This window comes from Westerdykella ornata (genome assembly GCF_010094085.1).
Source record: "Westerdykella ornata strain CBS 379.55 unplaced genomic scaffold EI97scaffold_10, whole genome shotgun sequence".
NCBI lineage: Eukaryota > Fungi > Ascomycota > Dothideomycetes > Pleosporales > Sporormiaceae > Westerdykella > Westerdykella ornata.
In genome coordinates, this window is record NW_022986860.1 from 27,173 (window position 1) to 52,136 (window position 24,964).

Genomic DNA, 24,964 nt, shown 5'->3' on the forward strand with positions numbered 1-24,964 from the left:
GAAGCTTGAAAAAAGCCACGGTGAAGCCAAAAAGCAGAAAACAATCGAATAAACCCATCTGAACAACCGTGACGGGGAAGAAAAAAACCCAAAACCTCATTCGTGAGAAGCGTCCTTCGTCGAGCAACGCATCAACCGGCACGCTCCATCCAACAACCAAACAACCAAAAGGCTCTGCGCCCGACATTGCTCATCCCATCCATGATACCATAACATCCCAATCATCCAAGACTCCCCTGAATCTCGGTCCAAATCCATCTAAAACGATTCAAATCCTCCTTCCCAGAAATCGAGCACTCCGCTGCTCCGAATCCCCGCTGACTATGCTTAAATGCAAGCGTCCAAATACGATGCTGAGGAAGTCGGCACGCTCTCTTTGAAGAATACACAATGATCAAAACTGGTGCTCAAACGCTCGATTTCTCCGACGACTTAGCTGTCGGTTGCGACGCCTCCAACAAAGGTTGAGTAGCGCCGGCTGAATTAACAGGAGCTGAAAGTATTGCAGACGTGTCCGGGCTTGGAGCCGTCGTCATGACCTCGGGCACATGGCTGTTGTCGGTCTCGACCGGCCCAGGCCGAGGAATTTCTATGCTCTTCCCTCCCCTAGGAGGTGCCTCTTGTCCAAAGGGCTGTATGAGTGGTTGAGCGCCGCCCACCTCGGACACATCCCCCGGAGGGCTCTTTGCGCGTTTATGACGGAACCAGTTGCTGATTCCCCCCTTTTTCTCGTGTTCTTTGGAGTCCGGTGAAGCCTGGACGAGAGACGCTTCGCTTGTCTCCTTGGTGTCGAATTGAAGACTCCGACGGTTTCCCCGAGAACCGCTGCCAAAGGAGCTCATGCTCTTATCAGCACCTGGCACCGAGTTGGACACATCATTTTGGCTGGTCGACGGTGTCGCCTTGCTTTCGCCTCGGCGATGGCCCTTCCAGAACCTGCGTCTCTCTTCCTTCTCCTCCTTTGGACCACTCTCCCCATGCTCCGCTTCCGAATATTCCGTCGCAGTCGAATGCGTCCTCACCGAAGCCGAAGGAGACATGCTAGGCTTCAATGTAGCGCCCGAATGCCGCGACGAATTCGCATCGTGATTGTGAGCGAGGGGCACGTCTTTCGTCGCCGGGGTCTGCTCAGCAACAGGGAGATGCCCCAGTGGCGATGGCGGACCTTCTGCTCCTGTTAGCGACTGTGTAGAACTGTGTGCACTGGGATTGGCACTACTTGGCAGTCGCTGCTTCTTTTGAAGTTTGTTGGGCTTGCGGTGTTCTTTCTTCTCATCGCTTGAAGGTGATACCTTGCTCAGGATCTGTGTGAACGTCCTCCTCCCAGGCGAGGCTCCAGAGGCAGCTTCGCTATCGAGGGGCCCCTCCATGAACTCGGACCTCTCTCGACTGGGGGTGTGCAAAGGACTGCCGCCACCCTGATTCGACAATGCTGGTGGTATCAGACTCTGTGAAGCTGGATTCGTTGCGGGCGCTGTGGGCGTGATGACTTCGCTTGACGGCGGCGCAACATCTGGGGAGGGCAGTGGATAGGCTCCAGGCACGTCGGTGGGAGTGGGTCGAGGCGACTCCTTCGCTCCCGTCTCGCGTTTGACCACGTCCAGTTTCTCCGACGCGATGGGTTGCTGAACCGCCTGGTCCGATTCCTTGGTTACTGGTGTGGTGGTCGGCGCAGCCGGGGGTTTTGCTGGCGTCACAGGAGAGCGCAATAGCTCTGGTGGAGGGGAGACCGGCTCATGTGGCTGAAATGCTGTGCTCCGGATGGCAGGGGAGCGTTTTGAAGGCAACGTGTTACTTCGATGGACGCCCGAGGTGGTTGGCGTGCCAAACTGCGAACCGGTCGGACTAGGAATAGCACCAGAGAGACGAGAATGTTTTGAGGATGTGGACACATTGCGGCGCACTCCCCCATATTTGCGAAGACTCTCTGCGGCAGCACTTGAAGCAGCGGATGCAGATCGCCCAAGGCCAGAAGTGCGACCTGGGGTGGTGGGTGTTGCCTCCCGAGGGGCTGAGGGCCTGCTCTGAATATGCTTGACCGTCCCCTCATCAACTGCCGTGCCTTCCATGCCGATGAGGAAATGGTCTTGGTTGTCGATCAAGAAGATCAGTATGTCCTGGTTGAGTCTGTAATCTCGGGGTGACATTTCGTGCTTTGGATGACTGATTATGCCTGGCTGGAAGATGGAGGCCAAATTGGATGTGGTCATCTTGTTGATATCGGACTTGGCAGCGAATACGGCAAGCAGGTCGAGGATATACAGAAGCAACTGGCGATTGAGGGCAGGGAGCTCCTTGATGAGGCGCTGGTATGTGCGGACAGCAGCATCCGGGTCAAAGCCACCGATGGATGGATCCTGCCCGTCAATATGCCCCACGGCTTCTGCCTGGTGATTTATGAGAGGTTGCCGGAACGTGTCGTAGAATTGCAGAGGGATGATGGGTTCGGGGAGCATGTTGAAGTAGCGTCGTAATATGTTCGCCGCGTCGTGGACCGTGTAGCCCGTCCAGTCGAGGCCTTTCCCGAACCTGGGGGGTGTATCGAAAGCCGCCTTGAGCTCCTTGATACGCTTCTCAGAACCAGCCAGGCGAAAGATACCTTCCACATCGGTGGCTGACGAGGACGTTAGCTAGAGTTCCAGTCACGACAGGACTATCATACCCTTTTCCTTGAGGAAGACACCACATTTGGCGACAACAATGGGGACATAGCCGTAGATGTAGCTTTCCCCGGCATCGTTGAACAGAGAAATGGCGACATTGGCGTAAGGGATGCTTGTGTTGAGCGGTACTCCGAAGATGCCACGGTCTGTAGAAGGGACATAAGGTTAGCACAGCTCTAGATGTGGTTAAGAGCGAGTAGTATCAACCCAGCTTGAAGAGGTGTTTGAAGAACCGCGTGACCCTCGACTGGGATGTATCGACAGGACGACCGCGGGTAACGGGGTTGTAGACGGGCTTATATGGAACTTGGGTACCTTTCTCTTCGTCCTTCTTTACGGTGCTGCGCTTCCCGAATTGTCTCCACCAGGACGTCAGGTCGCGCTTTATTGAGGAGGACTCTGTGGTGGGAGGAGCAGGCTGTGGGTCGCCGTTGCGCGCAGGGCGGCTTACGAGGGCCGCCTGCGAGGCGGAGGGCATGATGGGCAAGAGGGAACTGCCGCAGCTCCTCCGGAATGTTTATCCTCAAGTCGTACAGGACCGTGGAGGCTCACTGAGTCGTGCTAGGATAGTCTGTGCCCGCAATGTGACAGGCGGTTGCGGTCCAGAGCCTCAGATGTCGCGTTATAACACGCTTCGTAGCGGAAAGTGCTCCCGTCGCGTCGCGGATACCACACGTGGGGATTGCAGAGCAGAAGGATGAGCGTGAAGCCGACTGTTCTTGGAGAGCAGCGGAACAGCTGGTGGATGCGTATGAGTGGTGTGGGAGGAGCAAGGCTTGGGGGAGGACAGCACCTGGAGTTGGGTGGATAGATCGCTGCGGACCTTGGCGGTGCCAAGGCGCTCCATTCTGTGGCTGACCGACCCTGTGGCTGCTCTCAGACAGACCGGATTTCTGGAAGCTCCAGTCGCCGAGCAACCCCAATCCCCATACCATTATCTGACCATTTATTTACTGTTGAACTATCGAAATATACCCCCTATTACCTGCCCTAGTCTACCTTGCCTTTCATCTTCACACTATGGATGCGTATGCGGTACGACCCAATGCTAACGAACAATGCTAACGAGCAGCAGCCTTACGCCGAACGAGCAGCGCGAGCTCCAAAACCGCATGGAGAAGAAGCAGATGAAGGAATTCATGAATGTATAGCCACCCTCCCTGACCTTTCTTCTGCTGCGATGACAACCAGCGAGCTAACAAAAGTATCGTAGATGTACTCGAACCTCGTCCAACGGTGTTTCGACGACTGCATCAACGGTTTCGAGAGCAAGTCCCTGACTTCCCGTGAAGAGAGCTGCATTATGCGATGCGTGGACAAGCACATGAAGGCCTCCCAGCGCCTGGGTGACCGGTTCCAGGAGCAGAATGCTGCGATGGCGCAACAGGGCGCTCTGCCCGGACGGTAAAGCAATGTTAGAATACGAGCAGTTGGGAACGGAACGATTGATAAACAAACGACCATATTTGGGACTGAAAGACACATGGGTGTATCGAGGGTTCTCTGCATGGTGGCTGGGAGAGCACCTCTTGTTGAGATGTGGATTGGCGCGCTACATCGAAGCGCTCCCTGTATATTATATGGCCCCAGTATGGTACTCGGGATTGTAAGATAAACCTCTAATGTCTCGGTTCTCCTCAAATGTGGAGAATAGTGCCGACATTGATTTCATCCGCGTAATACCGATGTTGATGCCTTTTTCAGCTACACAAAATGTAGACTGCTGCGACCACGGCAGTACAGGAGAACTTCTCCTACTCAGGGCCTCACATGAACATGGTCCTCTTCGATATTGACTTCAGTGCATGACAACAAATGTGGCGCCGCAAATGTGACGCCGCAAATGTGGCACAGCACGCACTCGTGGTCTGCGCTGCTTGGCTGGCGTAATCAGCCGGACCTTCCATTCACCACCTGGGCAACAGCCCTGGCGAGGCCTTGGTTCTCGCGTGTCTTGCCCTTGTGCATCATTACAACTGCCAGCTACTTAAACCAAGTTCAGCCCCAGAACGTTACCTCCAACATCACTCACAATCCCGCCGAAGCGTTATAAGCTCTGAATTCTACGCACTAGCATCTCTCATCCCATCAAACCACAAACACCACTCTCACATTCACACAATGGGTCTCATGTGGACGAAGTTCTTTGGTGGTCGCCATGCCGGCAAGTTCCCCTCAGCTGAGAACTCCAGCTCTGTAATCGTCTCATACTCATGGCTAACTCTTCGCAGGCGGAGGAGTCGTTGTTGACAGACATGGCATGCGTCGCGCACCCTTCCGGATCTCATGTGGCCGATTCTCCTGCTTCCGCTAAGGAATTATCGAACTCACGAATTTCACGCCTTCTACGTCTACTCGGGTCGGTCAACAATGCGTTTGTGGTTGTGGGGTAATGATTCAGAGGCGTTTGGGTTGGGGTACGAGATGCTTATGACGGGATAAAGCAGTGGGAAACTAGTTGACCTTAATGAACCTACGGTCCATTGCTCTTTATGGCTCATATCAATATACTGTATGGTCTCCGTGATGCTGCGCATGGCCCTGTCAAGCTGGTGCAGACTGCGTTACCGCTACCTGACTGCCCTCGGCCATCCCTATTCAGCCCTTCTCATATTCTTTGCCCTCGCATACGGCTCTGCCCACACATCTCAGCGGAACTTACACCCGGGATGAGCGCAACTAGTGTACTACACAGTACACAGTAAACAGTGGTTGTGGATCTCCGGTTGTGTCAATGACGTCACACGTACCCGCTTGATCTCCCCCGGCTATTTTATCGATAATCTACAAGTAGTGTGATGCTAAATGTAGTTCGGAAACACGTTACATGTACAGCCCACGTCTTCCCCTCAATCAACGCATTTACGGGAGCATAGCGCTTGCAGGACCCGCCGCAACCTGACCGTCAGAAAGAATGCGCGAACGTGCCATTCTCGTTGTGAATCCCAACTCAACCGAGTCCATGACCAATGCACTCAAGCCTTTGGTCGACGACCTCCACTTCACAAATGTCACTCAGCACCGCCGCACTGATTTACATAGCAAACTAACAGCAACCGTATAGACCAGGCACGAGTACTTTACGGCTCCGTCCGGACCCAAGAGTATCAATGACGAAGATGATGCCGCTGAGAGCGTCAAGCATTGCCTCCCCGCCCTGGAAACCATGCTAGGACAGTATGACGGATTTTTGGTCGCCTGCTACTCGAAACATCCCCTCGTCCCTATACTCAAAGAGCAGGAGGCCATCAAAGGCGCGCGAAAAGCCGTCACGGGGATATTTGAAGCCAGCGTGGGCACAAGCCTGCAAATTACTCATCCGGACGAGAAGTTCGGAATCGTCACCACAGGCAAGGTGTGGGAGAAGATTCTCTCACAAGCCGTCGTCGACTTCCTGGGCACCGGCTCCGAGGCCAGTAAACGATTCGCGGGCGTGGAAACCACAGGGCTGAATGCAACGGACTTGCACGACGCGCCGCCAGAGGAGGTCCGGAAGAGGATGAAGGATGCTGTCAAAAGACTGCTCAAGAAGGGACACGTTGGGGCTATCTGTTTGGGCTGCGCAGGAATGTCCGGGATGAATGAGATGGTCCGAGAGGCCTGCGTCGAAGAGCTCGGGGAGGTCCAGGGAAAGCGGGTGAGGATTGTGGATGGGGTTCAAGCGGGTGTTGCATGGCTAGAGGGTGCTGTTCGGTCCGACTTGTAAAAGCGTTCTCTCTACTACCAACCACACTCGACGTCACAGCTCCGAACCACTAGCACGGCTACCTCGAGGAGCTTTGCATAGCGGTTATGAGTCTGGGTGCCGTCGGAACTTCCATATAACTTGTGAACACGGCTTACAGTTGTCTCAACTGAGTCAAAGTATCGCACTGGTGATGAGTACTTCCGCTTAACGAGGCACACTACGTATATCAAGTGTATCACACCTGGATCATAACGGCTAGACATCGGAGCTTCGGGGCCTAGCGTGTACGCCGCCTGTATCTAAGTCCTCCCGCGTGTCCCCCTTCGGCAGACGGAGCCGTCTTTGACATTCCTGAGCTGACTGTGCAGTGTGCTAAGGGAAGATCTTACTTCCGTCGATACAGCCAAAGCTTCCTTTTTGCACTCTCTTCTCTTCTGCAACTCTCCTGAAGAGATCGTGGATATCCAATCCATGTCGGAAACAGGCGACGATCTCGCGAAGGGTGAAGCGACTCATGGAAAAAGAGAGGATTGCATAGTAGGGAATGATGGTGTATCAGAAGTTGGTCCCCGCCGCGCACCGGGTCTGGACAGGCTGCCCAACGAGCTCCTCGTGCAAATAATTAAAGAATGCCTGACCGAGCTCCCTCCGTCCTTCAAAAAGTTTACAGTGGAGCCGAGTATGGACATAGCCAAAGGCGACAGTGAGCATCCGACTCTGAAAGCCCTGTCACAGGTGTCAAGACGGCTCAGAGCTCTTATACTTCCTTTCCTCTTTCAGTTCGTTAAGCTTCATCTACAGTCATTCTCCCGCCTTATAAGTTGCGACAAGAAGCTATTGCTACACCTGGACAAATACCATGAACATCTCAACGAGCACGAGCGGCGCATTTGGCTAGCATTGCGCGGTCAGTGGCACGATCAATCACGGCCCTCCGTTTCCGCTAATCACTCTCGCCTTTACGTGCCGGTGCACGATCAAGACAAATATCTCACTCACAAGGACGCCCCTCCGCACGCCCTCATGCCCCAACTTCCCACCGACTTCACCGATTTTGCCGTATTCATCAAGAAGCACAATCTCCGTCGCAAGGTAGATGGCCTTATTCTCATCACCGAGCTTGAAGTCACTGGCGACCATTGCAGATGCACCGAGCGGAGCGCATACGTCGGGTGCTCCATTAGGCAGTTCTGGCTCAATATATTCGAAGTCCTTGACCCCCTCCGCGTAGTCACCGCCGCGCCGCCTATAACTATTGCATCCTTGATCCACAGCCGCCAGCACGGGGAGCAAGAATGGGCGTTTGAGATGAAAATGCAATACCTGGAACTCGGCATGACACACTCCTCCGATGACATGCTTCTTCGTTTCCCCGGCCACGAAGCCAGGGAGATGTACAAATCCAATGAGGGCTGGGACGGGTACCTCCTAGGACACAAAGGCTGGACGCGCCTCTCCTTCAACGAGGGCGCCTCCGTACCAGCCTACCACACATACGAATATCATCTTAAGGCAGCGCCAAAACACGTGCACCAAGGGATCCAGTACATGCCTGCATATGGAATTCCCGCCTCCTGCCTCAGAGTCCTCCAATTCATCGCCGTCTTTCCTCTGGCAGACGACTTCCAGCTGTGGCTCGTGTCAGCGAACAAGTATACCGACGTCCAGAATTGCGCGTTGAGAAGAATCGAGGTGCAGCTTGCGCCTGGGCCAGAGCAGAACTCGGAGGCGATTGCACGCCGCATCGGACGGTGTCAACCACAGACGCTCTGGCTCGAGTGGGAACAATGTTACAGGAGACACTTAATGTGGTTCCTGGAGGTTCACCCATTCGAAGATGGCGCGGAACTCGAAGCGAGGGATTGCTGGGATCCAGGGATGGAAACCGAAATCACCGAGTGGATGGCCCACTTGACCCAACGGGTTGGTGTGGGCTGGAACAAGGTCGGGAAGGGAATTTGGAGGAGGGATACAAGTTTGGATAACTTGATTCTGTAGGAGCTCATGCAGGGTTGGGGTTGATGGTTGGTGTTTCGGGCTACAGTGATGCAGGGGCGGCGATGATGGCATTTGGAAAGGACGGAGAGCTGTTCTCGAGATCACATCGTCCAAGTCCAAGTTCCTTGAGGTTCTCGGCTTGAAGAAGTTTCTGGACTCTCTTGGAGCTGGAGGGCCAGAGCCTAGGATAAGGTGTTCCTCTCAGGACACAGTAGATTACTCCACATGAGCGACTGATTTAACCACGACTACACACGACTACACACGACTTTACGCCGCACTTCGCTGTTTCAAGAGCGACATTTTCATCCAATACTTATCATAACGCGAACACGAGCATTATCGTCTAGCTTCTCATATACTTGTAGAAGAGCGCGACTAGGCGCAGGAGGTGGATATCCCTCTCAATCGCCCATAGTCTCGCACAAGTAAGATTGTAACGTCTACTACCAACTCTACCATCTCTCATCTGGAATGCTTTGCCCGTGTTAAGCGCAAGTCGACAGTAGTAAGGTCGTCGTGACCCCAAACCCGGTCTGGCCGAGGTGGATATTGCAGCAGCACCACATCACTAGAGCCATATAATCTGTACAAGTTAGGATTTGAATGGGTAATCCGGACCAAATCACGGTGTTGTTCTGACTTAAATAGCTTGGTTTGGCTAGTAGGAACTCGGTTGTGGGAGCGCTTGATAATGCCTTTTTGGCAGAGGCGGTGGTTGTGTCGAGTCAAAAGCAGTAGAGTTAAAAAGTACTCCCTTTGAAAATCAGTGGTATTTGATGTTTCGGACCTTTATAGGTCCGATATGTAGGCTCGCAAGAGCTGGGGATTAACTTGCTGTTACTAAGGATGAGTTGACATCATGTTTCCTCGAAAGGTACCGTATGGATGCGGATCGGTACACATTTTGGCGTCGAATCCCGAGAGATCTTGGGCTTCTCGAATATTCCTCTACTGTGTAAGACGATCTGAACGGACTTTTGTTTATCGAGTCGATCTGTTTTTGCTTTTTCCCTCTCATTCGTTCCCCAGCAGCGGTGGAACCCACGTCCGAAGCTCGCCGAAGGTCGCAGCTCGTCACTCGTCACACTGCCCCTCCCCCGCCAAACTCCACTCCTACAGAACCCTTCCCCAACGACAACTTGCAATTCTTTGCTCAATCTTCATTTGATACCCTTTGCTGAATCTACAACATCTACACTCCGTATAACCTTTCTATCCGTCAAAATGGGTCGCCAATTCTTTGTCGGTGGTAACTTCAAGATGTATGTGACAAGCCGACTGTTGAGCTGGGGTGCCGTAGCTTCGACAGCTAAATAACAGGTACCGACAGGAACGGCACGATCAAGTCCATCAAGGACATCGTCGAGAACCTGAACAAGGCAGATCTGGATCCCAACACCGGTATGTCACCCCAGCTTCTCGTGTCGCAAAAGTCCACCCAGCTCACACAAGCCGACAGAGGTCGTTATTGCGCCTCCTGCCCTCTACCTCCTCCTTGTCCGCGAGCACCTCCCCAAGGGCATCGAAGTTGCTGCACAGAACGTTTTCGATAGGCCCAATGGCGCTTTCACCGGCGAGATTTCGGTAGAACAGCTGAAGGACAGCGGGATTACCTGGACGATTTTGGGACACTCCGAGAGGAGAGTTATCCTCCAGGAGGACGACCAGGTACGCAATCCATATCCTTCGAACTCATATGGTGCAGGTTGAGGCTGACTCTACGGACAGTTCGTCGCCAGCAAAACCAAGGCAGCGATTGACGGTGGACTGGGCGTCATCCTGTGCTGCGGTGAGAGCTTGGAGCAGCGCGAGGCTGGCAAGACCATTGAGGTGGTAACAAGACAGCTCAAGGCTGTCGCTGACAAGGTCAAGGACTGGTCAAAGATTGTCATTGCCTATGAGCCCATCTGGTGAGCTACGTCTTGCGTGGATCGTCTCGTACCGTCTAACACCACTATAGGGCCATTGGCACCGGCAAGGTCGCTACGACCGAGCAGGCACAGGAAGTCCACGCCGCCATCCGCGCGTGGCTCAAGGCCGAGGTCTCTTCGGAGGCAGCCGAGAAGACCAGGATCCTGTACGGGGGCAGTGTGACCGAGAAGAACTGCGGCGATCTGGCCAAGCAGCCCGATATTGACGGCTTCCTTGTTGGCGGTGCTAGCTTGAAGCCGGCGTTCGTTGACATCATCAACGCCAGGAGGACGTGAATACATGGCCGCTTATGATCAATCGACTCTTTTGAGATAGTAAACGACGCAATCGTTTTTTTAAGGGCAACACGGATATTTCCATGGCGAGCATCTTTAAAACAGCTTGGGCTATGTGGCAAAATCTTTGATAGATATTTGGATGCCAACTTATACGCCCTTGACCCAACCTAAACCTTTCTTGATTTCCGTGGTATCCCGTACACATATTCGTACACTCCTCCAATGAATATGGACCCAAGCGAACATTCTTCCAGGAAGCCTTCCTGAAACCACCCAATCATGTCCAAATCTAATCCCAATAGAAATCCACATTCCGTTGTCGTTATATCTGCACCTTCGCCCCATGGAATGGACTCCATATACCCCTCACACTCTCGTTGATACTCGTGACCGGCTTAGTGGTCCTCTTCAACTTCTCCCCGCTTGCATCCCTCAACAACTCCACCTGTTCCCTCACGCCCTCCGGCTTCATATTCTTGACGCAAACCTCCCGCTGCTTGCCGTTGATGAAGTGCCCCACGATGACAGGGTGCTGGCGCGGCTTAGGCGAAACAACGATCTCGATTTGCGGATGGTTCTTTGCGAATCGCGGGAGATAGGATTTGATGAAGGCGTTCATACCGCGCGAAGAGCCGGCCCAGTCGCAGTAATGGAATTCGAGCCGCTTGCATTGGAGGATGAAGGCGCCGACGCCGTTCTGAAGAGTGTTAGAGCGGGTGCTGCGGGCAACCGTTCGGGATCGACTGGACATACCTGGCTCTTGGCCACCGTCCGGACGGCCGATAGAGGCATGTTGAAGAACGGTGAACAGCGAGTGTAGTGGACTGGCCGCAATTCACAAACGCTCTTGATGTTCACCTTCAATGCCCAGACGTTCCCCGAACTTTTGCGAGTCCGCGCTATCACGTGTTAGGCAACGCTTCGCCAAGCTTTAGTTCCCCTGCTCAAGCAACAACTTCACTTTTGACCACAGCTCCATCACCCATCGAATACCCTCCCACTAACATCGACTCAAACCCTACCTCGTGCGCTCGGCAGGCACGCGTTCACTATGACGGACAAGCTCCCGCCAGCGTTGCTGGCACTGTTCGCGCCGCGCCCGCCGCTGCGATGGATGGAGCCTATGGACCACCCACCGGAGACGCGGCAGACTTCGAACATCGGCGGCATTGGGCAGTACATGCAAGCATTGAGGGAATACAAGGACAATGACGGATATGTGCCATCGGATAGCTGGCTGCAGATTCGCGATCGAAAGAAGCTGGAGAAGGAGGAGAAGCAGAAGTGGCTGCTGACCGAAGGCGTCAAGCAATGTGCGTACTTTTTCCCCTCTCCCGAATCAATTGAAGCTGAACAAGACGTATAGGGAACCCTAAGGAGGATCCTAACGCGAAAGGCGACGCTTTCAAAACCCTTTTCGTCTCCCGTCTAGCTTACAATATCACCGAGGACGACCTAGAGCGCGAGTTTGGGCGCTACGGCCCCATTGAGAGGATCCGCATCGTGGAAGACAAGACGGCGCCGCCGGATGCGCCGCCGAAGAAGCGTAAGCGTGGGTATGCTTTCATTGTTTTTGAGCGCGAAAAAGACATGAAGTCCGCGTACAAGGAGACAGATGGTATCAAGATCAAGGATCGGCGCGTCTGCGTGGACGTTGAGCGCGGTCGGACTGTCCAGGGCTGGCGACCGCGGCGCTTTGGTGGCGGTCTCGGTGGACGAGGCTACACCAAAGGACCCCCTGCTCGCCCGGCTGGGCCAGGAGCCTTGGGACCACCCGCAGGTCCGGGAGGATTCGGTGGCCGAGGTGGGTTTGGTGGAGGTTTCCGTGGCGGGCGTGGTGGATTTGGCGGCGACCGTGGTGGGTTCCGTGGTGGATTTGGCGGCCCGCGGCCTGGTGGTGGTGGTGGGTATGGTGGGAGGAGCGGCATCGGGTACCAGGGTAATGGATTTGCTCCTGATGGTGCTCCTTCAGGTCCCCGGGGAGGTGGCCGAGGCGGACACGGTGGTTTCGGCGGAGGCGGAGGACGCTATGGAGACGAGGGCCGTGGGTACGGAGATAGGAACAGGGGATCCAGCGGCGCCAACACCGAGCCCTTGGGCAGCAGAGACCGAACTTCCGACCGCGACCGTGATCGTGACCGAGACCGCGACGGTGGGTATGGCGGACGCGACGACCGCGACTCTAGGAAGCGTGCATATGAAGGCGACAGCTACGATGATCCGCGCCGGCGACGGAGGTATTGAGTGGACCTCATGCTGCATCAGTACCTCTTGTCTAGGGTTTGTCAAAAGGTTACTTCTCCTTTTCGCCCTGTTCGTCTAACCCTTTCTCTCAGCAAGGGTAAGCCTTACAACAACAAGTTTGAGGAAACAAAACCTTTCGGGAAATGTCTCAAGGGTAAGACTTTGGCACTCCAACCGCCTTCTGGACTTCCTCTATTCGCGGCAACATTGTACATCAACTCCCGGTATTATTCCAGCGCTATATCTTCCAACCACCGGATTCGTCAACCTGCGAGCACGCCGGTAGGCAAACTTTTATTCAGCCTTCTCCAATTATGGCCTTCTGGATCGATAACAATAGTTCCTGCTGAGACGAGTCCTGGGCTGTGCGGGATGGGATGGGCGGTAGCGCAAAAGGTGACTTTCTTTTCCCGTCCTTCATGGGTGATTCTATCCGAGGCACAGTGCATTCGCCTTAGTATCTTCTCTTCTTCTGTTTGGTGGGTAGGTATCAGAGTCAAAAGCGCTGTGCGCCTGCTGGAAGGGGGATAGTAATTTGAAAGATCGTGTGTGTTCTCCGTGTAAGTTTGGCAAGGTAAGATCGAAGGTAAGGAGATTTGTTCCGAACTGATGATCTTGCCGTGAGATTTGCTTTTTTAACTTTTCTCGCAATGCATGTATTAGTGTGGTACGTGTGTTATGTTGTATGGTGTCTGTTAGGAAAGGCGAGGAGAGATGGTGCCGTAGCTAGGCTGTATATGCGCGAGTGAATGTAGTTTATGTAGATGAAAACGGCATGTATGTGTTAATGATCTGCCATCAGCACGTGTGCGGCTACTAATGATGGAGAGGGAGGATCAAGGCATGTGTATTCAGGCCTCAAGTCGTAATGCCGGAGGAGTGGAAGGGTATAGAAAAGAAGATGCACAGTCCGCCACTGAGCCGGATTTCTGAGCTCAGAGAAGCACTGTGAGGTGAAACTTGGATAGACAAAGATCCGCTGCTATTACATCCCCCTACTCACCACCATCAACCCCATTACACCCCACCCCTTACCGCTTCACCCTAACCCTCTTTCTCCTCCCCTCATCCCCGTCCTCCTCCTCCTCCTCCTCCCCCTCAGCAACCCCCACCCCAATTCCCCTCATCGCCTCCCGCTTAATACTACTCCTCATCCCGCTCTCGGGCCACTCGACCCTCCCCGTCCAAACCCCCATTTTCCCTTCCTTGTGGCCAACGCTATCCCTCCGTCCAAGCTGGGCTGGGTATTCGCAACGATATTGGTATTCCCAGCTATATCATAACCACTCATTGCTGTCGGGATGAGCTGCATCGACATGAATGTCCACTTCAACGCTCTGCCTCACGTCGTCTACACCGTAGTCCCCTTCGAAGATGGGTAAGGTAGCAACTCCCTCTCCTTCATGATCAAGCTCGTCTATGTTCTTCGGTTCCCCTCGGAAAAATCCCTGTTTCGCCCCAGTTCCGGCTCTAGCTGGATCTCCATGTCTATACAGCGAGCGCTTCGGATTCAAAACCGGACACCGCCGAACGTGCCATTTCGGTGGGGTGCTGCGGAGGTCCGAGTGCGGGTAGGGAGTGTTTGTCGTGTCGATTGATTTTAAAGTGAGGTTGCCGTGGGGTATGAGTGGGATGGTTTGGGAAATTGCTGTTGTAGATATGGGTTTTGAGGTCGGGACTGGGGTTGGGAGTGGTGTGTTTGGTTTACGGTTATTGCTGTTGTGCTCGTCTGGCGTTGAAGAGGGTGCAGGCGTGAGGATATCCATTGACGGTGGGGACGAGTTGACTGTCGGTGCTGATGGGCCATTCGTGGAGACTACGATTGGGGTCATTGCTGTTACGGTGGAGGTGGAGGTAGTCATGGTGGAGAAAGGAGGCGAGGTGCGAGGGTTACTGCTGTGGGGACGTGTGGAATGCGAGAATACGGTGGTCGTGGGACTGGTGGAAAGATGCTGAGATACCGTCATCGGTGAGGTTGTAGGATCTGGAGCAACAGTGGTGAACATGAGTGGATGGAAGAGAGACACTTCTCTTGTCCTGCAGCTGGCCGTGCTGATGCTGCTGGCGTTCCGAGGGTCTGGTAGCGATGGTGGTAAGACAGTGAAAGCGGATGTGACTGAGGATGACAGATATCTAAGTTAGTTTGATAAGGTTTGTTACATGCAAGGGGTGGTGGCTCCTCAATATACAAACAATGGGGGCTCTTTGTTGCGAACAGTTGTCCGGATTGGGATCTGTAAGCTGAGGTAACGTGACTGCACGAGAGCGATGAGGTCTGAAAGAAGACGACAGGAGGTGGTGGTGGAATGCTGGAGTGGGCTTGGCGAAATGCTTTCATTTTCCAAAATGGTATATCTACACGCTGATTGTTTTGAAGACCCTGATTTGGTTGTCAGTAAAATCTCACGGAATGCGGACGCCAGCCACTTACCCAAATCCAGATCCACCCGTCGCCAGGATGGTGCCTGGAATCTGCGGGTGCCAATGCGCCTCCTTCACCTGCTCCATGTAATGCACGAACAACAACTGCGGAGGGACATCTTGAACGCCCGCCGTATCCCGACTCTCCTCGTCGTCCAGTTCGACCGCCAAATCCCATAGCGTCAAGGTGTTGTCACCAGCGCAGACAAGCACGATACTGTCATCGGTCGGATGCCACTCGACGGCAGTGATCTGTTCCTTATGGAAGTTGAAGTTCGCAACGGGCGACGGCTTCTTCTCTGTGCTCAAGGACGTTGAAGGCTTCCATTGTCGCAGGTCCCAGACAGCCCATTCGCCATCGTCAGCGCCGGAAGCCAAGAGGTGTGCCGTTTGGTGTGACCAGCTCAAGACATTCACGTCTGTCTTGGAGACCTGTACGCTCACGGCGGGTTTCCTAGACTTTGACCGCGCATCCCAGATCTTGACTGTGCCGTCGTTGGAGGCGGAAGCAAAGACATGCTTCTCCGTAGGCGACCATTGAAGCTCCTCAACTGTGCCCTGGTGCCCGGTGAAGGGAGTGGTATCCGTGACGAAGCCTCCCCCCTGAGTACGTGTGGTCGCAAAGATCTTGCCCGATACGTCGCCGGTCAAGAGTTTCCCTTCGGGTATGATAGGTGACCAGTCCAACGCAAAACCTTCGACATTCTTGTGTGCGCGAATGGTAGAGACGGGCTTGTTCTGCGTGGGAGAGATGACAGAACCGGGCACATCGAAAGCGGTCAGATGGGGTGTTATGTCGTGTATGAGAACCTGGCCTGACTCCGTCATAGCTGCCGTCAGCGTGGTTGGAGGTCTTCCGGCGGTCGCCTGAGGGGATTGGAATGCCCGTATGCGGTTCGTGCAGCTGGTCATGGGTATTGATTTCGTCTCCAGTATCGGATCTGACTCCTCTTCGTCGGACTCCTCCTCGTCTTCGTCATCCTCCCGCTCCTGCCTGGACAGACTGCTCATTTTCATGACCATGATCTGGTTCTCCTTCTCCCTACCCCGCGCCGCCTGCGTTCCGGCGACCGCGTAGACAGTGGCAGGATACGTCCTCCGGTCGTTGCCCAGGTTGTCGCGAATGACGTCGCAGGAAAGACACGGCCAGGGTGCTTCTAGGGTATGCAGCATCTCGTACGTAGACAGGTCTGGTGCGAGTGTCTCTCCCGCAGAGAGCTTATGCCGGCCGGGGATGAAGGTGCCCTGATCCACTTCCATGGCGTCTGAGGCATACAGTCAGTAAATCCCATGTAGCCTTGAGGGTAGATGCTTGTACTCACGTTCTCTTTCCTCTGCCTCCCGCTCATCGTCTGGTCGTCCATCTACGCCGGCCTCGTATATCTCGTCCTCACTTTCGAACTCATCCTCGAACTCGTCCTCAAACTCGCCCACCTCGTCCTGGTCGAGCTCCATGGGCCGGTCGCCATTCTTGATGGCCTCCAACTCCTGCTCGGAAGCGTCTGCGGGTCTCTTGGCCATTGTGTTCCGGAATGTCTGCGTGTTGCACAGTCCAGTGCAATGATGTCTACAAGTAGAAATAATTCTTCGACTACTTTATCGTGGCGGTGGTCCGAGCGCCCCTCCGCAGCCTCGCCCACGGCATCCCAGCCCCTCGTCGCCAGCTGCGCTGCGTTGCCCCGGCCCCTCCAATTGCATGCCAGCTGCCTTGGGGAGCCCCCAAAATAATAATCCCCAATTCATCCTTCCCTCTCACCAGCGCTCGACGCTCGCTTGCTCCCTGCACGCCGCCTGTCGTTTTAACAGAGCTCCGGTTTTGCCGCTGCTTGATCTATCGAACGCGTCCGCGATCCTTTCAAACCCACGTCACGTCACGGCGGGGCCTCCACAGTGCCTAGTCCAACAAGGCATCGCGACTGGACGAGTTGGTCCATCTCATCCACGCCTATTCGCCCGCCCACACAAACATATAAACACCGTCGAGCCAACAGTCCCTATACACGTGCCGGTATGGAGATGCAGCAGGATCCGCTCCCCGTCGAGGAACCTGCGCCTGCAGCAATCGAGGAAGTGACAGTTGCGGCGGTCGACGAGCAGAGTCCTGCCAACAACAGCGCCGCCGTGGCAGGGAGTCAAGATATGCCGCCTGTCGAGAACTTGACCATTGAGAGCCAGGACGGACAGAAACACACAGACCAGCCCGTCGAGGTGGACGACAGCATGAACACCACCATTACCGCTTCCACTGTTGGCCCGCTGCCCGAGTTTCAGCCCAGCAATGGCTATGCGCCCGAGCAACACCATCACCGTCCCCAGACCTCCTACTCCGACACTACCTACTCCCCACGCTATTCGCATGCTGATGCGCATTACGGCTCACGCTTCGCGACCTCGTCAGACGCAGACACGCCTCCGCGGCATGGTTACTACAAGGAAACACAGATGGGCCGGTCACAGTCACGCCCAAACTCGCAAGTGGGCTACAGGGCACAGTCCGAGAATGGTGCTGCATATCAGGAACAACACCAGCGCAGTTCGCAACCTCAACAGGAAGCCCCCACCAAGAACACTAGTGTTGTGATCAAAGTGGGCATGGTTGGCGATGCCCAGATCGGCAAGACCAGCTTAATGGTCAAGTATGTCGAGGGCAGCTGGGACGAGGATTATATTCAGACATTGGGTATGCCCTCTACATGCGTGCTTGCGGCACTGGACTGACTCGGCCAGGGGTCAACTTCATGGAGAAGACCATCTCAATCCGCAACACCGAAATCACCTTTTCCATCTGGGATCTTGGAGGCCAGCGCGAGTTCGTCAACATGCTTCCACTTGTCTGCAATGATGCTGTAGCCATCCTGTTCATGTTCGACCTCACCCGCAAGAGCACGCTTAACTCCATCAAGGAGTGGTATCGCCAAGGACGCGGCTTCAACAAGACGGCGATCCCATTCCTCGTCGGCACCAAATACGACCACTTTGTCAACTTCCCGCGGGAGGAGCAGGAGGAAATCTCGAATCAGGTGCGGAGTTACCCGCAGTATGCGAAGCTAGAGACTAACGATAAGACAGGCTAAGCGGTTCGCAAAGGCGATGAAGGCCAGTCTCATCTTCAGCAGCACCAGCCACAGCATCAACGTGCAGAAGGTATGCTTGAACTTTTCATCTCTGAGACATAAAAGTTTATTAATACAGTGCAGATCTTCAAGATCGTCCTCTCCAAAGCCTTCGACCTCAAATGCACAATTCCCGAGATCGAAAACATTGGAGAACCACTCCTGCTCTATCAGAATGTCTAGACGCCTGCGTTCGAGGCGAAAGGCGAAGAAAGAAAAAGAGAAGGACGCATCAGTTGCAACGGTACAATGGGGGAACTCGCATTCGGTGGTTACTATTCGGGTTGCATGGCTTGGCGACTGGAGCAACTTTGGCGACGTGTTTTCGGCGGCTCATTGGAAATGGCGTTTGTGAATCTGGGCTTTGTTCTGGATGAGCTTGTATGAGCACTGGTATGCTCAGACACGGGCGAACCATCCTTGGAATCTGCGTCAGTATCATGTGCTGTTTGGAATGAGGGAGAGGTAATTCATCATCTACGAGCACGTACTCGGTTATATTGTAGTGTCTTATTCACCACCTGCCACCACAAGTGGGCTTACTTTCACCAAACATTCCCTTCTGCATGTATCGAACGGTTCATAGTTCCTGGGCAAACCCGTCTTCACATGCCTACGTGCATCGGCCTGCGGGGCAACTCTAGCCGCAGTCTGCCAAGCCTAATCAGCAAGTCTTGCCGGAGTACCTAAGCCTAGGTACACCAAAAAGTTCAATACTTCGGTCAACATCGTAACCACCGCACCCCACCCCACAAACAACAACACAATGACTCTCCCTTCGATAGCACTCCCAGGCCAACTTCTCGGCCCCGTCACTAATTATCTCCCCGGTCCCGGCACCCACATCCACAACTCCCAAGTCTATGCTTCCATCGCTGGCGCCGTCACTTCCAAATCCACCCCGAACGGCAAATCTCCTCCGCTCCTTTGCATCTCCCGCCCTCCCCCCGCCTCCTCCACCTCTCCCGGTATCCTGGGTCCCTCCAGCGGCAGCGGAGCTTCCATCCTCCCCGAGGTCTCGTCCACCGTCCTCGCACGCGTCACCCGTCTGGGCCCGCGCTTTGCCTCTCTGGACATCCTCGTGGTCGACTCGTCCGTCTGCAGCACCTCGTTCCTCGCGCAGATCCGCCGGGAGGATATCCGAGCTACGGAGAAGGATAAAGTCAAGGTTGAAGAGAGTTTCCGCGTGGGGGATATTGTGCGCGCCGAGGTGATCAGTCTGGGAGATCAGAGCGCGGGGTATTATCTCAGTACTGCGAGGAATGAGTTGGGGGTGGTGTTGGCATGGGGGGTGGAGGGCAGGTTGCTGGAGCCGGTCAGTTGGAGGGAGGTGAGGGATCCGGTGACGGGGAGGAGGGAGACGAGGAAGGTGGCGAAACCTTTTGCTTGAGAACGAGGGAATGAATTGGTTGGTTTGAAAGATTGGGAAACGGATCGTTTGACAGATGAATCCCGCGTCACGAAAGAGAAGGTGAAGTTTGATGGAGCCTACACTATGTGTGCTGGAAACCCGGTTTCTCCCGCTCCGCTCCAGACGCTTGTACCCCAGCTACGTCGTGGATGACCTGGCAGCGACCACTCAACAGTCGGTGCGAGCTGGCGGCGCGCATACTACGATCAACATGCGCCTTCGACGAAGCGGAAAAGGATGGATATGGAGGTCATTTCCACGCAACTCGAGCCGGAACTATTGTCCAAGACTGATACAGAGCCATGCCAAGGGACCAGGGAACATAACACAGTATACTCCCCACGACGACTGTACAACTTGTTGGATATCTGAGACTTCGATCGGAGGTGGTCATATGGGGTTTGAATGCGCTCTTCATTTACAGAAAAGCCATCACCAAGTCAGTCGTACAATATCAGACCATTTTTTGGAGGATTATTGGCCAGGACATTTTGGCTATTCCGTGTTCGTGCGGAATCTGTCGTCTATTGGAGAAGGGATTCCTTTACCAATAGGTGCTCGTCCTAATCAGGAATAGCGTACTGATGCAGCCCCAATTTTAGCCAGCTGAAGCGCCTTGCTGGATTGTCGGGCTACTCAACATTCCCCCGTTCGTCTGCCTTGAACATGCTCGCACGCTTTTTGGTTACTCCGCGTTTTCAAGCTTTTTTGGAAAATCCTTGACATATATAATCAGAAGCAGGAGAAAAATGCCTTATACGGTGCGCTCACAAATGCATATAATGCGGCATATAGTGTTGACACTCCTCAGCTCCCGCCCGATGTCGAATGGGTGCAATCCTACAAAGCAGTGCCTCAGGCGACAGGCTTCCTAGACCTGCCCCGTGAACTCAGAGATTTAATCTACCAATATGCCTTTGGAATCGAAGGAGTGAGCATCTTCCTCCCTACTCATCATCTCCGCTTCGACGCCCACTCACATCACGTGCAGGCCATTTTCATCTACTCCACCGACGCCTACCACGTCCGGCGCAATGCCAAAGCCGTCATAGTCCGGCACAAAGGCCTTGGACCCCAATCTCCCCTCGCCATCAGCAAATCCGTTCCCATCTCATTATTTCGAACTTGCAAACAGCTCCATGCCGAGAGTCTCCCCTTCCTCTACTCCAGGAACTTGTTCAGACTGTACGCCAGTAACACCGACTTTGCACCGCGGTATCGCGGCTATGTGCGAAATGTCGTGTTTAGCACAGACAGCATGATCCACAAACAGGTCTTTGACCGCAACGTCGAGACCGTGGGGTATGCCTGGCGTAGACGCTTCTGGCCCGACGTCCTTCAAAAGAGCAAAAGACTCCTGACCACCTATCCGAACCTGCAGACGCTAACCTTCGCAATCAAATCTTCCAAGCCCGGAGAGACGTGGCGGCCTGCCTTCATGGCCGCCGAGAATCGCACCAGGAAGCAGAGAGTTGCGGTTGCGGCCGCGTGGATGAGGCCGTGGTGTCCGTTTGCGAACGACCTGGAGGAGGAGAAGTTGAGAAGGTGTTTGCTGTTGGAGATTGTGCCGGGCAGTCCTGGGCCGGGCTCTCGGGGGGAGGGGAAGGACGAGGAGGAGGATGAGTATCGCGGGTCGAGATTTGAGCCGGAGGAGGAGTGGGATTGTGGCGAGTTTGCCGAGGCGTGGAAGCTCTGTGTTGGGTGGGATGAGATGCATGGGAAGGGGAAGGGGAAGGAGATGGAGGCGCGGGTGAGGGTTGTCGAGGCTGCGAATCCATAGAGGTGAAGGAGCGTGTTGTCTCCGTTTTGGCGCGGTCAAGGTGACTAGGGCTGAATCCGGAGCATTCACGACTCTAAGCGTGTTGGAATGGATCGACCAAGTTGTACGTGCCTCTCTCAACTACTTATCCCCATCCTACAGTGCCTTATAACAGATGCAGACACCAGGACGCTTTCACTTCCCCCTTCGCACTTGCCAACTTCCATGAGTGTCAAGCTTCCGAAAGAGCAGTCTCCGCCCACTGGCCTATTCAGGTAACCTCTGTGCCTGCCATGCCAACCGAGGCTGCAAACCTTACTTTCTCCCTGCCATCCAAACCGCGAGCTTCCACGGTACTTTCAACAACCCACTTCTCCAACCCGAACAGTTGCATCATCAACAACATTAACAGTATCGTTTCTCCAGCACTTCACCGCGATGGCGACAGACCTGGACCCGGCTACTGTCGTCAGCGCGATCAACTCCATTGCCATATTGCTACGCCATCTCTCCGAGCGTGTCAGTTCAGTCGAACGACGGCTCGACGGACTTGAAGCTGTAAAACACGGCCAGGCGGTCTCCGACCCGGCCACTGCCAAACAACTCGCCTCCACGCCTGACGACACCCCCAAGGCGAATCAGGCTCAAGGTGACGGCTTCGTCTCGTTTGCAAATAACCATGCATCGCGAGAGCAGAGCCCGACGAAGGCATCGCCGCCGTCATGTCTCGATCACGCGACTTGCGACATCCGCCGCCATCTGGAGCCCCTGAACACCAGTATCCAGATCCTAACCACGCACGTGCTCCGCCTTGAGAAGACCATCACCCAAACGACTTCTCAGATTCCCAGGCCCGCAAAAGCTTCTGTGACATCCAGCATCGATTCCGGCCACAGCAACGCATCCTGCACATTATCATCGCAACCGCAATCCCAAGGTCATATTCCCAGGTTCCGCAAACGTCCCTCTAGCACAACTTCCGCGTCCAGCAAACCAGCCTCCTCTCCAGCGCTTGCCTCTTCACAGCGAAGAAAGCCCGCGACGCCTCCACCCTCGGGCACATCGTGGGAAGGACCTTGGCCGGCGGTCAGCGCTTCAACGTCTACTGCTGCCCATGGTTATATGCCCCCTGTCTTCGGCCAAGCGTCTACGCCAGCGAGCAGTGTCAAGAACTTTGGCATCGATATTTCCAACAGTCCGTTTACTTTCTATGCTGGGATAGGCGGCGCGTCGCCTTTCGCGAAGTTGGCGATGAAGAGGAAGAAGAATGCCGACGAGAACGCTGGTCGGCCCATCTCTGAAAAAGCGGCTGCGCTGTCTGGAAGTCCGTCCAGTGACTCTGAGGGCAACAGGAAAACTAGTATTGGAAACATACGTAGGAGCGCGAGTCTCAGCCGAAGTACGGGACAAAAGGAAGGGATGGGTGAGGACGCTGGCTTCCCATCCATCAAATCTCAGATTCCGCTGACCTCTGATCCATCTCTAGGCCCGGGAAGACGACAAGCAAGAACAAGCTTTGGCCCTGTACTTTTCAGGCCCATGTCCGCGGCGATGACGAGAAGGAGTCTACCAGTCTTGCGCTTGGAAAACACGGAGAAGAGGGACAGGGCGGAGAGGGCACGATTTGACGCCTTGCCGACGAGGAAGGCCACGGATGTTGGGTACAAGAGGTGTTCGCTGCTTGGGGAGACGCCGGAGAAGTCTGCAAAGCAAAAAGGGATTTCGTTTGAGGCGGGAAGGGAATTATCGGCTGCGGATGGGCAGAAGAAATGGAGTTTGTTTGAGGGAAATTCGCCGACGATGGGTTTGAGAGGGGGACGTTAGGATGGGATGGGATTATATTTTGGGACGAGGGAGGAGAAGGGGTGGGAGACTGTTTTGAGGGGCTGTTTCAGGTAGGGAGCTGGTTGGAATTGTATATTCTTCGAGTGATGGAGCGATGAAGGTTGGGGAACAGACTGGCAGGTAGGCTAGGCTGCCAGTAACCTCTGGGTGCGTACTCAGCACTTTACATGTGGAAGTCGGTATCTTGTTCATTTCCACCTCACCGACCAAAGTTAGAGCCCAATACAGACATGCCGACCTCTGTATCTCCTTACCAACCATCATCCGTTTCCGCCAATTCTCACCCCACGCAGAGGGGAGCGAACACCTCTATTGTTCTTATCTATCTATCGCTTTTGTCTTAATCATCGATTCTTTCTTTGCGGACTTGGACCCAAGGCGTAGAAGGCTGAGCGGAGATGCCGAAGATGCTAATCTCTCATCCACCTGCAACCCGCAAACTCATCGAAGAAGAAAAAGACAGACGCCTCTCACGAAAGAAGGCGAGCCTCCAATCTCTAATCCAGCAACCCCCAATCCCACCAAGTCCCTCCACCACCCCGCATGCTCGCCTCCCAGGTCAGCCCACCATCTCCACCGCCGGCATTGTCACCTTCTGAAGAGGATTCTGATGAAGGGGACGCAGCATCGTCTTTCGCGGCGGTACCTTCATTCCCCGGTGTGTCTCGTGTAGCGACCTCCTCACACTTATCTTTCTCGCTTTGGCTTTGTCCTGAATCTGCATGTTCGGTGGCGTCCTCTTGGGCCTCGACTGATTCACTGGTCTTTTGGGCGTCATCTCCCTGCTGGGTCGCAATAGCTACATTCTCGGTGGCATCGTTGGGTTTGGCGTCTTGTTGTGAAGGGTTGCATGGTGTTTCGTCATCGGAAGTTGTGTGCTTTGAAGTTGTGGCGTTTGGTGATGTGTCGTTCGGCGGCGTCTCGTCGGAGTCCGATTCGTTAGGAGTTGCGCCGTTCGGCGTTGCTTCGTTCGATGGTGCATTTTCGGGAGCTGGATCTGCTGAGGCTGGGTCTGCTGGCGGTGGCTCCTCTGGAGTTGCGTTGCCCGCAGTCTCGTTGTCTGAAGTTGAGTGTTCTGAAGTTGTTCCTTCTGCACTTTGCTTTTCTGCAGTCGGCTTTTCGGGAGCCGCATTATCAGCAACGGCGTTTTTAGGAGTTGCGTCCTCGGGCGTTGAGTTTCCAGGGCTTGCATCCTCAGAAGTTGCGTTTTCAAGAGTCGCCGCGTCTAGATCAGTAGGTGTGGGTCCGCTGGGTGTTGCACCGTTCGATATTGTTTGGTTGGGCGTTGAGTTCTCAGGAGCTGGGCTCTCTAGAGGCGTCTCCTCTGCAGTTGGTTGCCTTGGAGCTGGTTCCCCTGGGGTTGTGTTTTCTGAACTTGCGTTTTCTAGAACTGCACCATCCTTTTCACCTTCATCAGCGTTATTCCTGGTGGCGCCCTTTGTCGTAAGCTCAGTATCGTCTGGTCCAGTAGGCTTCTCTTCCTCACCAGAAGGGTCATCCACCGGCGTTGTCGGCGCGAGGGTTTGTACAGCATTCTTCGGCTCCTCACCTCCAGTAGCAGAAGCCGCTGCAGATTCTGCGTCTTTCGGCGCGGAAACCGCATCATCGT

At 54.5% G+C, this 24,964-nt stretch overlaps 14 protein-coding genes across 14 annotated transcripts; 10 read left to right on the plus strand and 4 right to left on the minus strand.

Annotated features, from left to right (window-relative positions):
• Nucleotides 1-407: 407 nt before the first annotated feature.
• EI97DRAFT_442293 (RhoGAP-domain-containing protein) lies at nucleotides 408-3,141 on the minus strand (the record flags this gene model as incomplete). Its single annotated transcript, XM_033799754.1, has 3 exons — nucleotides 408-2,614; nucleotides 2,663-2,809; nucleotides 2,979-3,141. 3 exons carry the CDS (start codon nucleotides 3,139-3,141, stop codon nucleotides 408-410), a joined length of 2,517 nt encoding a protein of 838 aa, XP_033653862.1.
• A 415-nt stretch (nucleotides 3,142-3,556) lies between these two features.
• On the plus strand, nucleotides 3,557-4,359 carry EI97DRAFT_433161 (uncharacterized protein). Its single transcript, XM_033798333.1, has 3 exons — nucleotides 3,557-3,691; nucleotides 3,739-3,808; nucleotides 3,877-4,359. Exons 1-3 carry the CDS (start codon nucleotides 3,684-3,686, stop codon nucleotides 4,069-4,071), a joined length of 273 nt encoding a protein of 90 aa, XP_033653863.1. The 5' UTR covers nucleotides 3,557-3,683; the 3' UTR covers nucleotides 4,072-4,359.
• A 1,187-nt stretch (nucleotides 4,360-5,546) lies between these two features.
• On the plus strand, nucleotides 5,547-6,607 carry EI97DRAFT_433163 (uncharacterized protein). Its single transcript, XM_033798334.1, has one exon. The coding sequence runs from the start codon at nucleotides 5,830-5,832 to the stop codon at nucleotides 6,367-6,369; it is 540 nt and encodes a 179-aa protein (XP_033653864.1). The 5' UTR covers nucleotides 5,547-5,829; the 3' UTR covers nucleotides 6,370-6,607.
• Nucleotides 6,608-6,718: 111 nt separating this feature from the next.
• On the plus strand, nucleotides 6,719-8,780 carry EI97DRAFT_35658 (uncharacterized protein). Its single transcript, XM_033794904.1, has one exon. It carries the CDS (start codon nucleotides 6,823-6,825, stop codon nucleotides 8,347-8,349), a length of 1,527 nt encoding a protein of 508 aa, XP_033653865.1. The 5' UTR covers nucleotides 6,719-6,822; the 3' UTR covers nucleotides 8,350-8,780.
• Nucleotides 8,781-9,223: 443 nt separating this feature from the next.
• Nucleotides 9,224-10,736, plus strand: EI97DRAFT_433165 (Triosephosphate isomerase). Its single transcript, XM_033798335.1, has 5 exons — nucleotides 9,224-9,614; nucleotides 9,683-9,753; nucleotides 9,812-10,020; nucleotides 10,081-10,262; nucleotides 10,313-10,736. The coding sequence occupies exons 1-5, from the start codon at nucleotides 9,577-9,579 to the stop codon at nucleotides 10,557-10,559; spliced, it is 747 nt and encodes a 248-aa protein (XP_033653866.1). The 5' UTR covers nucleotides 9,224-9,576; the 3' UTR covers nucleotides 10,560-10,736.
• EI97DRAFT_433166 (uncharacterized protein) lies at nucleotides 10,624-11,382 on the minus strand. Its single transcript, XM_033798336.1, has one exon. It carries the CDS (start codon nucleotides 11,311-11,313, stop codon nucleotides 10,885-10,887), a length of 429 nt encoding a protein of 142 aa, XP_033653867.1. The 5' UTR covers nucleotides 11,314-11,382; the 3' UTR covers nucleotides 10,624-10,884.
• A 231-nt stretch (nucleotides 11,383-11,613) lies between these two features.
• On the plus strand, nucleotides 11,614-12,806 carry EI97DRAFT_377461 (RNA-binding domain-containing protein; the record flags this gene model as incomplete). Its single annotated transcript, XM_033795612.1, has 2 exons — nucleotides 11,614-11,875; nucleotides 11,929-12,806. The coding sequence occupies 2 exons, from the start codon at nucleotides 11,614-11,616 to the stop codon at nucleotides 12,804-12,806; spliced, it is 1,140 nt and encodes a 379-aa protein (XP_033653868.1).
• A 1,111-nt stretch (nucleotides 12,807-13,917) lies between these two features.
• On the minus strand, nucleotides 13,918-15,004 carry EI97DRAFT_35867 (uncharacterized protein). Its single transcript, XM_033794926.1, has one exon. It carries the CDS (start codon nucleotides 14,810-14,812, stop codon nucleotides 14,084-14,086), a length of 729 nt encoding a protein of 242 aa, XP_033653869.1. The 5' UTR covers nucleotides 14,813-15,004; the 3' UTR covers nucleotides 13,918-14,083.
• Nucleotides 15,005-15,161: 157 nt separating this feature from the next.
• On the minus strand, nucleotides 15,162-16,748 carry EI97DRAFT_458273 (glutamate-rich WD repeat-containing protein-like protein 1; the record flags this gene model as incomplete). The annotated part of the gene is made up of 3 exons (XM_033800894.1): nucleotides 15,162-15,186; nucleotides 15,238-16,492; nucleotides 16,550-16,748. 3 exons carry the CDS (start codon nucleotides 16,746-16,748, stop codon nucleotides 15,162-15,164), a joined length of 1,479 nt encoding a protein of 492 aa, XP_033653870.1.
• A 196-nt stretch (nucleotides 16,749-16,944) lies between these two features.
• On the plus strand, nucleotides 16,945-18,935 carry EI97DRAFT_418137 (small GTPase). The gene is made up of 4 exons (XM_033796947.1): nucleotides 16,945-17,907; nucleotides 17,955-18,247; nucleotides 18,297-18,371; nucleotides 18,425-18,935. Exons 1-4 carry the CDS (start codon nucleotides 17,238-17,240, stop codon nucleotides 18,521-18,523), a joined length of 1,137 nt encoding a protein of 378 aa, XP_033653871.1. The 5' UTR covers nucleotides 16,945-17,237; the 3' UTR covers nucleotides 18,524-18,935.
• A 110-nt stretch (nucleotides 18,936-19,045) lies between these two features.
• EI97DRAFT_433172 (uncharacterized protein) lies at nucleotides 19,046-20,225 on the plus strand. Its single transcript, XM_033798337.1, has one exon. The coding sequence runs from the start codon at nucleotides 19,107-19,109 to the stop codon at nucleotides 19,728-19,730; it is 624 nt and encodes a 207-aa protein (XP_033653872.1). The 5' UTR covers nucleotides 19,046-19,106; the 3' UTR covers nucleotides 19,731-20,225.
• Nucleotides 19,689-20,414, plus strand: EI97DRAFT_35907 (uncharacterized protein). The gene has a single exon (XM_033794931.1). The coding sequence runs from the start codon at nucleotides 19,822-19,824 to the stop codon at nucleotides 20,326-20,328; it is 507 nt and encodes a 168-aa protein (XP_033653873.1). The 5' UTR covers nucleotides 19,689-19,821; the 3' UTR covers nucleotides 20,329-20,414.
• Nucleotides 20,260-21,768, plus strand: EI97DRAFT_35704 (uncharacterized protein). Its single transcript, XM_033794910.1, has 4 exons — nucleotides 20,260-20,512; nucleotides 20,563-20,682; nucleotides 20,743-21,634; nucleotides 21,692-21,768. The coding sequence occupies exons 1-3, from the start codon at nucleotides 20,501-20,503 to the stop codon at nucleotides 21,529-21,531; spliced, it is 921 nt and encodes a 306-aa protein (XP_033653874.1). The 5' UTR covers nucleotides 20,260-20,500; the 3' UTR covers nucleotides 21,532-21,634; nucleotides 21,692-21,768.
• On the plus strand, nucleotides 21,558-23,653 carry EI97DRAFT_35948 (uncharacterized protein). The gene is made up of 4 exons (XM_033794936.1): nucleotides 21,558-21,634; nucleotides 21,937-22,933; nucleotides 22,997-23,284; nucleotides 23,383-23,653. The coding sequence occupies exons 2-4, from the start codon at nucleotides 21,949-21,951 to the stop codon at nucleotides 23,451-23,453; spliced, it is 1,344 nt and encodes a 447-aa protein (XP_033653875.1). The 5' UTR covers nucleotides 21,558-21,634; nucleotides 21,937-21,948; the 3' UTR covers nucleotides 23,454-23,653.
• The last annotated feature ends 1,311 nt before the right edge of the window (nucleotides 23,654-24,964 follow it).